This window comes from Scyliorhinus canicula, chromosome 2 (genome assembly GCF_902713615.1).
Source record: "Scyliorhinus canicula chromosome 2, sScyCan1.1, whole genome shotgun sequence".
NCBI classification, from domain to species: Eukaryota; Metazoa; Chordata; class Chondrichthyes; order Carcharhiniformes; family Scyliorhinidae; genus Scyliorhinus; species Scyliorhinus canicula.
This window is the reverse complement of record NC_052147.1, coordinates 92,187,690-92,205,207: the sequence shown is the minus strand read 5'-3', so window position 1 is coordinate 92,205,207 and position 17,518 is coordinate 92,187,690. Positions and strand designations below refer to the sequence as shown.

The 17,518-nt window shown below is 47.1% G+C and overlaps 1 protein-coding gene across 2 annotated transcripts in view; it reads right to left on the bottom strand.

The window, feature by feature from the left end:
• Nucleotides 1–17,518, bottom strand: part of eif2ak4 (eukaryotic translation initiation factor 2 alpha kinase 4) — a 236,481-nt gene that overhangs the window by 51,719 nt on the left and 167,244 nt on the right. For both annotated transcript variants that reach the window (XM_038782980.1, XM_038782988.1), the window contains 5 exons: nucleotides 8,516–8,684; nucleotides 8,209–8,325; nucleotides 4,941–5,006; nucleotides 4,455–4,625; nucleotides 3,004–3,138 (listed from right to left, as the gene is read on the bottom strand). In XM_038782980.1, coding sequence (XP_038638908.1) covers nucleotides 3,004–3,138; nucleotides 4,455–4,625; nucleotides 4,941–5,006; nucleotides 8,209–8,325; nucleotides 8,516–8,684 — 658 coding nt within the window. The remainder of the gene's footprint in view (nucleotides 1–3,003; nucleotides 3,139–4,454; nucleotides 4,626–4,940; nucleotides 5,007–8,208; nucleotides 8,326–8,515; nucleotides 8,685–17,518) is intronic.

The window sequence follows — 17,518 nt, the reverse complement described above, 5'->3', positions numbered from 1 at the left end:
AGTGTCAGGCACATTTCTACTACCGTATAACTGAGTGCAGAAATCATATTGTCGGAAAATATACCCTCACTCCACAGCCTATCACTCTGGAGAACAGTGCAGCAGAGTTTCAATAAACCTCTGTGCTGTGCGACCACCCAGCAGTTTATTGCCTTGTTTTCTGCACTCAGAGATGCAGACTCTTGCGAGATTATGGGTCCACAGTAGTCATCCCTGCAGTTACCTCAATCACATGGATCTTTAATTAGGGCCTGGATCTGTACAAGTTAATACTTTTTAAAAATAAATTTAGAATACCCAATTATATTTTTTCCAATTAAGGGGCAATTTAGCGTGGCCAATCCACCTACCAAGCACATCTTTGCTTGTGAGGGTGAAACCAACACAGCCACGGGGAGAAAGTGCAAACTCCACGCAGGCAGTGACCCGGGACCAGGATTAAATCCGGGTCCTCAGCGCCATAGGCAGTAGTGCTAACCACTGTGCCACCGTGCTGCCTAGAAGTTAATACTTGTACATGGCGCAAAGGGCAGGCGTGTGCCACATCTGCAGGAATATACTTCAGAGACAGGTCAATACTAATTCGTTCATCAGCAGGAGAATCACCTTCCATCTGAATAGTCACACTATGATAATGATTTCTGTTGTTACGCACAGTTCATGTAACTGTGGACACGAATGACGTGGAGATGGACACCATTTACAAAAAACTCCATGGGAGGGAAGTTTCAACTTTTACCCTGGTGTTCACTCCTCCTATACAAGAGTTCATATTAAGACATGGGAGTTACAGCATCAGTAAGAGGAACGTTGGTGAAATTGGTGTAATGTGGAACTGAGCCACGCAGAGTATCCATCTTCTATCCTCAATCTACACTGAGGTTGCCTAGCTTATGCTGGGCTGCATCAGGGGTCCCAAATTAGCCTTGCTGCTTCAAAGCTAAAGAAAGGAAATATTAACCAAATTAGCACAGGAAGCGCATTGTGTCAACAACAGATGAGAACAGGATGGAGGCCAGCCACAATATCCTCCATGCTCGAATAAACAAACAGCACTCGGTATTTAGTCCAAAGATGTGCAGGTTAGGTGGATTGGCCATCTAGTGTCCAAGAGGTTAGGTGAGGTTACTGGGTTACGGGGATAGGGTGGAAGCGTAGGCTTAGGTAGGGTGCTCTTTCCAAGGGCCGGTGCAGAATTGATGGGTCGAATGGCCTCTTTCTGCACTGTAAATTAAAGCGCATGGGATTGGGGGAAATGTATTGAGGTGGATAGAAAACTGGTTGGCAGAGAGGAAACAAAGAGTAGGGATTAATGGGTCCTTTTCAAATTGGCAGGCAGTAACCAGTGGGGTATCACAGGGATCGGTGCTGGGACCCCAGCTATTCACAATATACATTAACGATTTGGATGAGGAAACAAAATGTAACATCTCAAAGTTTGCAGATAATACCAAATTAGATGGGAAGGTGAATTGTGACGAGGATGCAGGGATCCTACAGCAAGATCTGAACAGGTTGGGTGAGTGGGCAAACCAATGGCAGATGCAGTATAATTTGTTAAGTGTGAGGTTATTCATTTTGGAAGCAAAAACAGGAAGGCAGATACTATCTCATGCTTGTAAATTGGGAGAAGGGAGTGTGCAGCTGGACCTGGGTGTCCTTGTGCACCATTCGCTGAAGAAAAGCATGCAGGTGCAGCAGGCGGTAAAGAAGGCTAATCGTATGTTGGCCTTCCTTGCAAGAGGTTTCGAGTATAGAAGCAGGGATGTGTTGCTGCAATTGTACAGTGCCTTGGTGAGGCCACACTTGGGAGTATTGTGTGCAGTTTTGGTCTCCTTCTCTGAGGAAGGATGTTCTTGCTCTCGAGGGAGTGCAGCGAAGGTTTACCAGACTGATTCCAGGGATGGCGGGACTGTCATATGTGGAGAGATTGACGAGGTTGGGATTGTTCTCGCCGGAGTTCAGAAGAATGAGGGGCGATCTCATAGAGAATTATAAAATTCTAACAGGACTAGACGCCGGGAAGATGTTACCAAGAATAGGTGTGTCCAGAACCAGTGGTCACAGCCTGAGGATTCAGGATAAACCATTTTGGACAGAGATAAGGATACACTTCTTCACACAAAGCACGGTGAGCCTGTGGAATTCATTACCACAGGAAGTAGTTGATGCTAAAACTTTGAATATAGTCAAGAGGCGGCTGGATATAGCACTTGGGGAGAATGGGATCAAAGGCTATGGGGAGAAAGCAGAATTAGGTATTGAGTTGGATGATCAGCCATGGTCGTGATGAATGGCGGAGCAGGCTCCTCCTGATCCTATCTTCTGTGTATCTATGTATGTAAATTCTGTGATTCTATGATTTTGCTTGACAAACGAGGATTGGCACGGTTTTGTGGAAAGGGATGATATATTAAAATAGGAGAGCAGAATATACAGTGTGTGTCTGTATGTGTACACAAAGAGAAGAGAAAAATATCTAATGATCTGGACTAGTTGGGAAAACATAGAAACATAGAAAATAGGAATGGGGGAAGGCTATTCAGCCCCTCAAACCTGTTCCACAATTCAATGCAATCATGGCCCAAGCATTGATCCCTGTGGTAACCCACCAGACACGGTATGCCACTTCAAAAAATTTATTCATTCTCTGTTTCCTGTCTGCTAACTAATTCCCAATCCATGCCAGTATATTGCCCCCAATTACATCTGTTTTAATTATGCACACTAGCCTCTTATGTGGGACTTCATCAAGACACTCGGCCATACGCAAGAACTAATTTATTTCGATTGTGTTTCAAAAAGCAATACAGCTTTACTGAAGGTGCTGCCAGTGATTGACTGAAGTCACTATTTACTAATACCCATAAAGGGCACAACTGCTTGTACCACATTGATAAGTGTGTTTGTGCAACAAAGTATTCCTGAATCTGGACGTAAAGAGTCTTACATAACAACAGGTAATCAATGCTGCCAAGGAAAATCAGAACCACAAAAACTCACCAGATTGTCATATCGCCCTCCAGCTGCTAAGATCTCTGGGACGATGTGGTGTCGCCGTTTCACAAGTGCTACAAACTGGAAAATGACTCCACTGTGCTGCTGCAACTTGTAGACAAGGCGCAGATTAACTACCATCTGTGGAGCAAGGAACACAGCTTCAGTACTTTTCATTTCCCTTCACTCTAATTGAGACCTTGCAGTCCTCAGCCACCTGTGCTCTTCCAATGAGACTCAACCTAAGCTCAAGGAGCAGTACCTTATTTTTTGATTCGGCACATTATAGCCTTCAGGACTTAATGTTGAGTTGAAACATCTTTAGATTATAGAACATAGAACATAGAACAGTACAGCACAGAACAGGCCCTTCGGCCCTCAATGTTGGGCCGAGCCATGATCACCCTACTCAAACCCACGTATCCACCCTATACCCGTAAACCAACAACCCCCTCCTTAACCTTACTTTTTATTAGGACACTACGGGCAATTTAACATGGCCAATCCATCTAACCCGCACATCTTTGGACTGTGGGAGGAAACCGGAGCACCCGGAGGAAACCCACGCACACAGGGGGAGGACGTGCAGACTCCACACAGACAGTGACCCAGCCGGGAATCGAACCTGGGACCCTGGAGCTGTGAAGCATTTATGCTAACCACCATGCTACCCTGCTGCCCTCAATTATATAGTCCCTTCTCCCAGTTTTTCTTTGTGTTTGTTTCTTTTTGGACAGCAGCTGTTGATAACTCTGCCTTTCACATTTACACCTCCTCTTTTGTTTTATTTTAGTTGTTCAATTACCATCCCTTTAAGATTGTAATATCATCCATATTTTCATTATTCTCTCCTTTCTTCCACCCTATCACAGACTTTTCCTTTTCTTCTTTCTTCCCTTGCTTAAAAACTGTTATATTTCTAAGTACTCTCGGTTCAGTCAGAGTTGTCTACCTGAAACATTAACTCTGCTTCTCTCTCCACAGGTGCTGTCAAAACTGTTGAATATTTCTCATTTTATTACCAGCTCCAAGCCCATTTGCTCAGATTTCCAGGATATATTAATCTGTCCCACTCGCTACCAAACAACTTGCAAATCTGGCACCTCTTTTAGTTACTCTTAACAATCTTTCTCTCCTAAATTTAATGTCAATGCAAGGGTGACGTTCTACAAGCTGCAGGTGCTGTTCAACACCATGTCTTGTATGAACAGGGAATCGACAGGCTCTTCAACTGTGGAGTCACATAGGGCAATGATCAAGTTAATGACATCCCGGACTCTGGAAGGGGAAAGACAACAATTGTAACACACTGACAATGCCTTGCTTAAATCAGCTAACTAAACACCACTGAACTGGCAGCAGCCCAACCTGTATGATGCAGTTATACTCAAAGCCTTAACAAGTTGAGCTATGAGGTGAAGTACCTGTTTGAGACCACTTGATTAGTTACAACCAACCTGTAGTTTGACATCGAGTTTCTTTAGGAGTTCCGTCACTTCCTCAAGCTCCTTTAAGGCCTGTTTTACCAGCTGGCAAACAGCCAACTTCCCCTTCATCAGAGGCATCAGCATAACTCTTAATTGTTCCAGATCCAGTTTATTCTCAATATACTTATATAGATGCAAGAACTGAAGGAGAGAGAAATGGTACTTTAAGAACAGAAATGGCCTTTCCTACTAAGTTCCACATCACCAGGAACATCGTCACAGCACAGAGAGTACAGGTGCATTCAAAAGAAAACAAAATAATCACTGGGGAAAAGGAATAGAGGGGTAATGTCGGTAGGGTGAAATGAAGTACAGTGGGAGGAGGCACACATGAAGCATAAACACTCACATAGATCAGTTGGCCCTAATGGGCCATATCTGCACCATACATGCGATGCAGTTCCATAGACTGTAGCAAATGTCATTAGGTCAGCAACAAGCAGCCACTCAACTTACACTGTTTTGTGACAAAGACAGGTTGCAGAACTTGGCTTCTAACTCTTGTTTGGTCAGCTTCCCCATCTGCCATAGAAGAGAGGTTGTTATATATTAAAGGAGATGGAAAGAAATCAGTAAATCTGGCAATACACCAAATCCAAATATTTCATAGAGAATTGTTTAGAAGCACGGATTTTAACTAAGCTTCACTGAAATCCAATAGGTATGATATGAAAGTCAAATCATGTGGACTTACCTTTGATCTTTAGGGGTTTTGATCACCAGATAAATCTCCCGGGCAATTTAAGGTTACTGGTTGTGAGGCAAGTTCCTCACAGCAACGTTAGTGCATTCAAGGGAATGCAATGACAGCAGTGGAACAGGACAGTCAGGTATAGGGGCAGTGGCAATTCAGAATTTTTATGAATGGACCAGGAGTCTGGGAAGTGTAAAGTCCTAGGATCTGTCCAAATTGTACTTTTACTATTCTCCAAATTCAGTAAATGTGGTGTCAGAACGCTCAACCACCATTGCAACAAACCAGAGTCCGAATGTGTACTTTCAATTACACAGCACATTTTCAGGACAAAGCAACCCACTTGATTGGCACCTCCTCCACAAACATTCAATCCCCTCACCACCGACGAACAGTGTCAGTCGTGTGTACCATTTATGAGATGCACTGCAGAAACTCATCTAGAAGGACAGGACCTGGGAACACCACCACCTGGAAGTTCTCCTCCAAGTCACTCACCATGCTGACTTGGAAATATATTGCCATTCCTTCACTGTCATTGGGTCAATATCCTGGAACTCCCTCCCTAACAGCACCGTAGGCATACCTACACCTCAGGAACCGCAGTGTTTCAAGGCAACAGCTTACCACCATGTGGGTGGTTTACGGTAATAGGACAGGCAACTGAGCGTGAGTAGGGTGCTCTTTCAGAAGGTTGGTGCAGACTCAATGGGTCGAATGGCCCCCGTCTGCACTGTAGGAATCCTAACAATTCTCAAGAGCAACTCGGGATAGGCAATAAATGCTGGCCCAGCTAACGACTCTTACAACCCATAAAGTGAATTTTTAAAACTACTTTTTGAAAAAATGAGGGAACTGGATGCTCAGCCGGTTGCTATCCCAGAATCTATTTATAGCTCGCTGTTTAAATGCATGTCTCTTCCATAAGCTGCATAAATCCTATGCAAAATGTGTTTGGGTAGTCTCAGTCAGATACTAGTGGATCTGGACTCCAAAGCAAAAAGGGTCCTTTAATCAGCACAAAGGTGCAAATCACTCAGTGCAGATATAGAATGGATGCTGTCGTAAATGAAAACATGTGACAACAAGGTAGAAATAAGGGTGGGACTGAGACACGCGATGCAACAACGGGAGCTTTACTCAATTCTTCATGTGCCACACCTGATCTAAATGGAACATATTAGTTCTTTCCCTCTACTTCCATAGAATAACATCGGATAGATGGTATAGAAACTGGCCATTCAGTCCAACCAGGCAATGCTGGTGTTTGTGCCCCACTTGAGCATCCTCCGATCACTTATCTAACTCTATCATCGTAACCCTCTCTTTCCTTCCCCCTCATACACTTGCCTAGTTTCCCCTTAAATGCATCTATTCAATTTGCTTCAACCACTCCCTGTGGTAGCAAGTTCCAAATTCTCAACACTCTTTAGGTAAACACGTTTCTTTCCGAATTCAACCCCCCCCCCCCCGGAATCCTCCCACCCACTTCCTCTTGCAAACAGTCCTCAGTTGACCTCCACTACCCCCCCCCCCCCCTCTCCTCCTCCTCACCCATCGCGGTGAACTGATCGCTGTGTTGCTCCCTCCTCCACCCCCTTCAGCTTCTCTCCTTGCTCCTGAACCTCAACCAATATCCTCAGCAGTGCCGCCTTTGCTGGGGCAATTGCCACCTCCACCCACTCTTTCAGCTAAGTCATCATCTCCCTCCGAAGCACCTCCATACGCTTGGCAAATAGTCTTTCAACTCCACTGACATCACCTCGGTCAGAGTTTCCACCGTGAGGAGAGCGGGCCCATCCGACAACCCAGGCGCTGCCATCATTTTTCCCCATAGGACTCACAGCCGCACTCGCCAGCAGACTTTCACTTGCCCCCTTCTTTCTATCACCTTTCTTCTGGGGCTTTGACATTCCTCGTCTTCCTTTTGACTTCCCACACCAACTCACCCACAAACTACCCCTGAAACCGGGCATATCATTCACCTGAGGAAGGAGCAGTGCTCCGAAAGCTAGTGTTTGAAACAAACATGCTGGACTTTAACCTAGTGTTGTAAGACTTCTTACTGCCCTTTATATGTGTGGGAGTCTCTTCAACTTGCAACTCCAGTTAAATTACACTGAACCGGAGAGATCCGAGATCCACAAACTCCCACTTTCTGCAGTCCAGACACGCAACGCACTTGGTCATACCTCAGACAAGCCTTATTTTATTTGAGTAATTAAATTCCATATTCAACAATTATTTCCAGTTAAATTAAGTAGTTTACCTAGCTAAGCTATAAATTGAATTCAGTATTTATGCTTGCCAAGTTCTAGTTTAAACTACAGCTCCAGTTTAGAAGGAAAAAAATCTTTAAAATTCACCAACGATTCACCTACCTGCTTACCTGTTTAAAGACTGGAGTTGAGCTCTCAGATCTCCTGCTCCATCTCTTGGGCCACAAAGGCCAGGGCAGCCCCTCTTCCTTCACTGCACCAAATTCCTTCACTCACCGAATTCCCAGGATTAAGTAAGTACTCTTTCTAGCAGTACTCTATTGATCTGGACTTTATGCTATTTACTTTGTGCATAAGCAAAACCTCCTGTGTTTATACGAACTGGAATTCTAGAGATCGGAGTAGGGCAATACCGTCCAGGGAACCATTTCTCACTAGCCACCTAATTAACTAACTGTTCAATTGCCACCAGCAGGCAGCTTGTCTACCGCTGACTAAGGCAAAAATAAACCACAAGTTAATGTTCAAGTTGAATTAGATAAGAAATGCAAAACTTGACAAGATTTTAGAGAAGAGATCAACCCTTGAAATTTCCCCACTCACCGAATCCTCCATATTAAGGAAGTACTCCAGTGACCTAGACTTCATACTACTTACTTGTTAAGTACAAAATGCATGCAAGAATAAAATGAAACTAGAAACAGTCTTTGTTCCCCAAGGTTTTTTGTCCCCTGTTCTGTATATTGCAGAGGTGGCATGTTGGTTAAAGCTTCAACTACAGCAACAATTTAACTAGCTCTAAAGAACACACCATAGGATCTGACAGGATGTTGTACACGTGCTGGAGTTTGTCCTCGGGTATCCCACAGTGCAGCAGTACCGCTCTCAGCAGGCTAGTGTGGTTCAGATGGATGCTGTAGTTGCGCTCCTGCAAAACAAATAAATGTAACAATGTCTCAAGAAACAGTACAACCAAAATGGAGAATCTGATCACATGGTACCCAAATATATCATGGGTAATATCCCAGTCATGTAAATGTGACTGTAAACTGTGAAACTGAACTGCAAAATTTTCATTCCGAAGAAGAAAGTTAACAATAAATGGACAAACTCCCCACCTGCAGCACAGGAAATTCCAGAATAATTTCAACGATGGTGCAGATCACCTCTGCATCTGGCAACAAGTTCCTTGTGATCGGTGTGACAATGTCAAATGCACATTCTACAAGTTCTCTTGGGTGACAGCGGTCCAACTTTCGAGGTCTGAATACCCGTTCAATGCAGTACCTATGAATAAGGAACAAATCAAATAGGGTTAACAACAACAACTGGTGTCAGGGATGTCACTGAACGGCTGCAGGGCATACTGAAGGCAGAAAGACAGATCTCGTGGTACATGTTGATACAAACGATATAGGCAGAAAAAAGGATGAGGTCCTGAAAGCAGAATCAAGGGAGCTAGCACGTAGATTCAAAAACAGGACCCAGAAGATAGCAATCTCTGGATTACTTCCAGTTCTATGTGCTATAGAAGTAGGAGGTTAGTCCAGGTGAATGCGTGGCTGGAGAATTGGTACAGGAGGGAGGACTTTAGATTTCCGGGACATTGGGACAGTTTTTGGGGGATGGTCAGACCTGGAAAAGACGGATGGTTTGCACTTGAACCGAAATGGGACCAGTGTCCTTGCCGGGAAGTTTACTAGGGCGGTTGGAGAGGTTTAAACTAACTTGGCAGAGGCCTGGGATCCTGAGAAGGATAGATGCACAGCCAAAATTAGAGGAGACACTAAGTGAGTCAGGATGTCTAGACCAGTTAAGTCACAAGAGAGTTTGGTAAGATTGGATGGTAGTTATTTTAATGCAAGGAGACTGGCGAACAAGGTTGATGAATTGAGGACACAAACTAAAACATGGGGGTGTGTTGTCATTGCTGCCACTGAGGCATGGTTAAGAAAGATCAAGATTGTTCAATATTCAAGGATACAGGATCTTCAGGCAAGATAGGGAAGGAGTTAAAAGACATGGGGATGCCAAATTTAGATCAGAGAATCAATTACAGCAGTAAGGAGGGACGGAATCTTAGAAGGCTCTTCGAATGATGCCATATGGGTAGAAATTAAAAACTAAAAACAAGCAATCTCATTGCTGTGAGTGTTCTATAGGCCCCCACACAATTCGAGAGAAATAAAAAAGCAGATATGTAGGCAAATTTCAGAGTAGTGTAAAAAAAATAGGGTAGTGATAATGGGGGATTTCAACTTCCCCCAATATTAACTGGGGTAGCCATAGCAGAATTCTTAAAATGCATTCAGGAGAACTTTTTTAGTCAGTACTTAGAAGGACCTACAAGAGGTGGCAGTCCTGAACTTAATCTTCGGTAACAACGCTGGGCAGGTGGCTGAAGTATTAGTGGGGGAGCATTTTGCAGACAGTGATCAAAACTCCGTTAGGTTCAAGATTGTTACGGTCAAGGATGGGTCTGAAATCAAAGTTCAAATTGGGGAAGGCCAATTTTAATAAGATCAGATATAATTTGGCAGGAATGGAGTGGGAGCCAACACTTTTAGGTAAATCCGTGACAGAACAGTGGGACACATTCAAGAGAAAAATAGGGAGAGTGCAGAAGAAATGTATCTCAGGCTGTTGAGTGAAGCAGGAAAGGAAATAGCAGGGGCGTTGGCAATAATTTTCAATTCCTCTCTGGCCACAGGGGAGGTGCTGGAGGGCTGGAGAATAGCCAATATGGTCCCAAAATTCAAGAAGGGAGGAAAGGACAAACCAGGAAACTACAGGCCAGTCAGTCGCATCTCAGTGGTGGGAAAACTATTGGAAGCAATTCTGAGAGTCAGAATTGATCTGCATTTGGAGAGGCAGGGATTAATCAGGAACAGTCAGCATGGTTTAAGGTGAGGTCATGTCTGTCCAACTTGATTGAATTTTTCGAAGAGATGACCAGGTGTCTAGATGAGGGAAATGCATTTGACGTAGTCTACTTGGACTTCAGCAAGGCTTTTGATAAGGTCCCACATGGCAGACTGATAGCGAAGTGAATTCAAGGAAATTTGCCAAACTGGATTTAAAATTGGGCTGCGTGGCAGGAAGCAGAGGGTGATGATCAAGGGGTGTTTTTATGATTGTAGGTCTGTGTCCAGTTGGGTCCTGCAGGGATCAGCGTTGGGCCCTTGCTGTGTGTGGTTTATATAAATGATTTAGATATGAATATAGGAGGGTTGACGATTTCCGGTGGCAGCCATGGAGTGAGTGGTCGCACACAGGCGGCTCTTGCTTGAAGGCGATAGTTCTGGCCCCTCTTCATCCGTGCTTTGGGTAAATTGGGCAGAAACATGGAGCGGAGTGTGTTGGGGAAGAAGTTCTCCCCAGATAGGCTTGTTTATGGGCTATCCGACCTGGCTGAAGAGAGTGAAAGACCTGGTGAAAGAGTTGGAGGAGACTCGTGGGGCAGTACCAATTATGAAAATAGCGGAGGGGGAAGGGTCGTCGTCGACGGGAAAGCTGCAGATGGAGCAGTTAGTTGATGGGCTTCATCAAAGAGGAGCTTCAGCAGCAAAGGAAGGAAATGTAGTTTGAATGGTCAAAGGTGATTGAGGGGGCAGTGACACCTCTTTGCGGGGGCCCTGGAATGGGTGGAAAAGTGCCTCGAGACGCAAGGGCAATAATCCAGGAGATGAAGGTGGTGGTATCCGCCAGAGTGACTGTATTAACATAGAACAGTACAGCACAGAACAGGCCCTTCGGCCCTCGATGTTGTGCCGAGCAATGATCACCCTACTCAAACCCACGTATCCACCCTATACCCGTAACCCAATAACCCCCCCCTTAACCTTACTTTTTAGGACACTACGGGCAATTTAGCATAGCCAATCCACCTAACCCGCACATCTTTGGACTGTGGGAGGAAACCGGAGCACCCGGAGGAAACCCACGCACACACGGGGAGGACGTGCAGACTCCGCACAGACAGTGACCCAGCCGGGTCGTTGGAGGTGGAGATGTCGATCCTGGGGGATTCGTGCAAGTCGCGGCAAAACCTGCGGACTGTGGGTCTGCCGGAGGGAGTGGAGGGAATGAGCGCCATGAATTACGTCTCGAGGATGTTGGCCAGGTTGGTGGAGGAGGTGTTCGACAAGGCCCCAATGGTGGACTGGGCTCATAGGTCTTTGAGGCAGAAGCTGAAAGCAGAGGAGCTGCCATCGGCAGTGATTGACCATCCACAGAAAGAAAAGATCCTGAGGTGGGCCAGGGCTAAACGGGTCTGTGAACAGGGGGGGAATCTAATTCAGATTTATCAAGAAATTGGATGGAGTTAGCCAGGATGCGAGCGGGGTTCAACAAGGCCAAGGCAAATGCACCGGCAGCAGATTCAATTTGAGGTGTTGTACCCAGCCAGACTTTGGATAACCAATGATGGCCGGGAATATTACTTTGGGATGCTGGAAGAGGCAAATTACTTTATCAGGGATCATAAACTGTGGGAGATCTGAATGGTGACTTTGGATAGAGGAGTTATGCCTACAAAAGTTGGGTTTTGTTATTGTTCTTGTTTGATGATGCGGGGGGTGGGGGAAAAGAGTTAAGAAGTTATAAATTTGTACGGGGGCGATTGCTCCCCCTCATACTCTTTTCGGATGTTTTTACTTTTTGTTCTGTAATGGTTGTATTTTTGGGGTGTGTTGATGTTTTTGATTCTTCTTATGGTAATCGGGTGCCTGTTGCACAAGTTACGATGGGTTGTATGGGGGGAACCTTCAGGTAGGAGTCACTACACTAGCGAGCAATGTTAGTGAACAGAAGTGGGGGGGGGTGGGAAATGAGGGTTGGCAGTTATGGAGGAGGAGTGTGGTCATGGGCGGGGGTGCAATCTTGAATGGGCTCGGTTTAGAGTGGGAATGGGTGAGGCGGAGCCCAAGGGTGGTGATGGCGGATACTAGAGAGTAGTGGAGGCGTAAGAATCACAACATGGAATGTCCGCAAGCTGAATCAGCCGGTCAAAAAGTCCCTGAAAAGCACGCCTGAAAAGCTTGAGAGTGGAGGTGATTTTCTTGCAGGAGACGCATCTCCGGGTGAAAGATCAAATAAGGCTGAGGAAGGGATGGGTGGGAAAAGTGTTTCACTTGGGGTTGATTCGAAGTCAAGGAGGGTGGCCTTTTATTGAGCAGAAAACTTTGGGGTTTACCGGGGGTACAGGGAGGTGCGGATGTGGGGGGGGGGGGGGGGGGGAGGGGGGGGGGGGTACGACGTTGGTTTTGTAAAGAGGTTACTACGAGCGATTCGGGCCTGTCGGCTGAGTGGCGAGGGTCTCTGGTAGGGAGCACCAGGTAGCACTGTTTGCAGCCGACCTGTTGTTGTTCATGTCGGACCCATTGGAAAGTATGGGCAGAATTATGGAATTGTTGGAGACATTTGTGGTCTTCCTCAGCTGTAAATTGACCATAGCGAAGATTACGGTGTTCCCAATAAATGTGGCGGAGTGGCGGGGACAACCCGGGGTACAACCATTTAAGTTGGCACGGGAACAGTTTAGGTATCCGGGGATTCAGGTAACGCATGAGTGGACCACAATGCATAGGTGGAACTTGGCAGGATTAGTGAAAGAGGTGAAGGGGAACTTTAAAAGGTAGGATGTGTTGCACTAGACTTTAACAGGGAGGGTGCAGGTAGTAAAGATGAATGTACTGCCAAGGTTCCTGTTTGTTATTCAGTTCCTCTCGATTTTCCCTCCCCCCTCCCCCAAGGCCTTTTTCTGGAAGGTGGAGGTGCTGGTCTCAGAATTTGTGTGGGCAGGGAAGGTACCGAGGGTAAAGAGGGCACTGCTACAAAGGCCAAGAGAGGGGCTGGCGCTCCGAACCTGACACTGGGCAGCGAATCATCAGAAGGTATGCGTTTGGAGAGGAGCGGGGGCAGAGGGTGGGGGGGGGGGGGGGGTGTAGGGGATCAGATTGGAGGAGGAGTCCTGTACGGGCTCAAGTGTGAGGCCCTGGTGACATCCCGGTTGCAATTAGCCCCGAGGAAGTATACGGAGAGTCTGTTGGTAGAGTTGACCATTAAGACTTGAAATCAGCTGAGGAGGCATTTTGGACCAAATATCAGTGTTGATGCCACGATATGGGAACTATAGGTTTAAGCGTCAGGTGTGGGTGGTGGGATGAGGTGGGGGTGGGGGGTGGGGTCGAATCTATCTCTCTCTTGAAACCATTTAACGATTCAGACTCCACTGTACTATGGGGCAGCGAGTTCCATAAATGTACTACCCTCTGCGAGAAGTAGTTCCTCCTCGTCTCAGTTTTAAATCTGCCTTTCTAGATTGTTCCACAAGAGGGAACATTTGGTCTACATTTACTTTATCAACCCCTTTTAGTATTTTGTATACCACGATCAAATCCCCTCTCATTTTTCTAAACTCCAGCGAGTATAAACCCGAACTGTTTAATCTCTCCTCATAAATCAACCCATTTATCCAAGGAATCATTCTGTGAATCTCCTCTGAACTGCCTCCAATGCCATGACATCCTTCCTTAAATAAGGAGACCAAATCTGGATGCAATACCCCAGATGTGGTCTCACCAACACCCTATACAATTGCAACAATACTTCTCTACTTTTATACCCCAGTCCTTTTGCAATAAACGCTAACATTCCATTTGCCTTTCTTGTTACATTTTGTAACTGCTTGTAATCGACTTTCTGCGATTCATGAACAAAGGCACCCAGATCCCTCTACCCAGGCGCGTTTTGAATCTGCTTTCCATTTGGATAATAATTGGCCTGACGATTTTTTCAGCCAAAATCGCTAACCTCACTCAGATCCACCTTAAACTCCACCTGCCAAAAAAATATTTTTTAAATATAAATTTAGTAAACCAATTCATTTTCTTTTTCCAACTAAGGGGCAGTTTAGCATGATCAATCCACCTACCCTGTAGATCTTTGGGTTGTGGGGCGAAACCCACACAAACACAGGGAGGATGTGCAAATTCCACACAGACAGTGACCCACAGCCGGGATCGAACCTGGGACCTCAGCGCTGTGAGGCAAGAGTGCTCATCACAGCGCCAAAGTGCTGCCATCCACCTGCCAAATTTTGGCACAATCTCCTAGCCTATGTCCATTGTAAAATCAGTATTTCCTCTTCACTGCCTGCTTTCCCACCTATTTAAGTATCATCCTCATATTTTGCTATGTTACACTCTGTCTCCGTGGATGATTCGCGGGGGACGGAGAATCATGTTCACATATTTTGGGGTTGTGAGAGGTTGGTGTGCTTCTGAGAGGCAGAGTTTGAGACCTTATCAAGGATAGTGGGGTTCGAGGTGAAGCTGGACCCCATGGCGGCGATCTTTGGGTTTCAGTGGTGCCGGAGCTGATTTATTTTGTGCTGTTACTGGGAGGGGGGTGGGGAATCTTCTGCTGATGAGGGAGGGACTTTTACTGAGGGACAGAGAGGAGGTCGGGGGCGGAGGCTGCGTGGGGGCAGGCCGGTGGAGGCGTGCGGCGCGGGCTGGCGACTGGCCCAAGAGAGGGGATGGCTGATCAGCGAGGGGGGGGGCGATGAGCCCCCCAACAAGACTGATCATCTGGAACGTAAGATGGTTCAATGGGCCAGTCAAGCGGGCACGCGCGTTTGCGCATTTGAGAGGACTAAAGGCGGACGTGGTAATGCTGCAGGAGATGCACCTTAGAGTAGCTGACCAGATTAGATTAAGGAAAGGTTGGGTCGGACAGGTTTTTAACTCGGGACTGTACTCAAAGACCAGAGGGGTCGCGATCCTGATCAACAAGTGAGTGGTGTTTGAGGCGGGAAGAATAGGTTCGGATGGGGGAGTCCGGTACATTTTGGTCAGTGGGAAATTGGAGGGGGTGCAGGTGGTATTAGTAAATGTATACGCGCCAAACTGGGACAATGTGGAGTTTATAAAGAGGATGCTGGGGAAGATACCGGACCTGGATTCGCATAACCTGGTCACAGGAGGGGACTTCAATACAGTTATTGACCCTGGTTTAGACCGGTCAACCTGAAAACCGGACAGGGTGCCAGCAATGGCTAAGGAGTTAAAAGGGTTCATGGAGCAGATTGGAGAGGGGGTGGGGGGCCATGGAGATTTGGGCAGCCAAGAGTAAAGGAATTCTCCTTCTACTCACACATCCCGGATTGATTTCGTTATTCTGAGCAGAGCTCTACTGACGGGGGTGGTGGACACGGGGTTCTCGACGATCACAATCTAGACCATGCCCCGCACTGGGTTGACCTGCAGGTTAGTAAAGACAGTAACCAGCACCCGCACTGGAGGTTAGATGTGGGACTTTTGGCTGACGCTCCGTCTGAGCGGCTGAGGAAATGTATTCCGAACTACCTGCAGGTCAACGACATGGGGGAAATCTCGGCAGCGGTGGTCTGGGAGGCATTGAAGGCGGTGGTTAGAGGGGAGCTCATCTCGATACAAGCCCACAGGGAGAAGGTAGACAGGACAGAGACGGACCGACTGGTAAAGGAGATACTGCAGCTCGACAGGAGATATGCGGAGACCCCAGAGGCAGGGCTTTTGAGGGAATGGCGGAAGCTACAGGCAGAGTTCGACTTGTTAACCACAGGAAGGGCGGTAAAGCAGCTGAGAAAGGAGAGGGGGGGGGCGATTTATGAGCATGGAGAAAAGGCCAGCTGAATGCTTGCACAGCAGCTTAGAAAGAGGGAGGCAGCCAAGGAGGTAGGGAAAGTACAGGATGGAGACGGGAACCTGGTGGGAGATTCAGTAGGGGTGAATAAGGCGTTTAAGGAGTTTTATAGTAGGCTGTATGGGTCGGAACCCCCACCTGGGCCGGAGGGGATGAGGCACTTCCTAGGGTGGCTGAATTTCCCAAAGGTGGACGGGGAGATGATAGAAGGGCTGGGGGCCCCGATCGGGATCGAAGAGATAGCAGAGGGGCTGAAGGCCATTCAATCGGGTAAAGCCCCGGGGCCGGATGGGTACCTAGTGGAGTTCTATAAAAGTTCTCTGGTATATTGGGGCCGCTGTTGCTGAGGGCATTCAATGAGGCAAGGGAGAGAAGGGTGCTTCCCCCGACGATGTAACATGCCACGATCTCGTGATCCTGAAGCGGGATAAGGATCCGGAGCTGTATGGGTCCTGCAGGCCGATATCCCTATTGAATGTGGACACCAAACTAATGGCCAACATTTTGTCCTCTAGGATTGAGGATTGTGTTCCGGACATGATTGGGGAGGACCAGACGGGGTTCGCTAAGGGAAGGCATTTGGTGTCCAATGTAAGACGGTTGCTAAATGCGATCATGATGCCCCCAGAAGATAGGGAGGTGGAGGTAGTGGTCACAATGGACGCAGAGAGGGCTTCTGATCGAGTAGAATGGAAATATCTGTGGGAGGTACTGGGACGGTTCAGATTTGGGGGGGCTTTATTGACTGGGTCAAGTTGCTGTATCAGGCTCCTGTGGCGAGCGTACGGATGCATAGGACAACAACGAACTATTTTAGGCTACATCGGGGGACGAGACAGGGATGCCCCCTCTCCCCACTGTTGTTCGCACTAGCTATAGAGCCGCTGGCAATTGCGCTGAGAGCCTCACGGGGCTGGAAGGGGTTGGTCCCGGGGGGGGGGGGGGGGGGGGGGGGGCACAGAGTCTTGCTTCACGCAGGCTACCTGCTCCTGTATGTATTGGACCCAGTGGAGGGGGTGGAACAAATCATGAGGATTTTGGGGGAATTTGGCCAGTTTGCGGGGTGCAAACTAAATATGGGGAAAAGTGAGATGTTTGCAATCCAGGCAAGGGGACAGGAGAGGCGATTGGGGGAGCTGCCGTTTAGAGTTGTAGGGGGAAGTTTTAGGCATCTAGGCATCCAAGTGGCGTGGGAATGGGAACGGTTGCAGAAACTTAATCTGGCCCGTCTGGTAGACCAAATGAAGGACGATTTTCGAAGGTGGGACGCACTCCCGTTGTCATTAGCTGGGAGGGTCCAGACGGTGAAGATGACGGTCCTTCCGAGATTCCTGTTTGTGTTCTAGTGTCTCCCCATCGTTATTCCGCTGACCGTTTTTAAACGGGTTAACAAAGTTATCACTGGCTTTGTCTGGGTGGGCAAGACCCCGCGA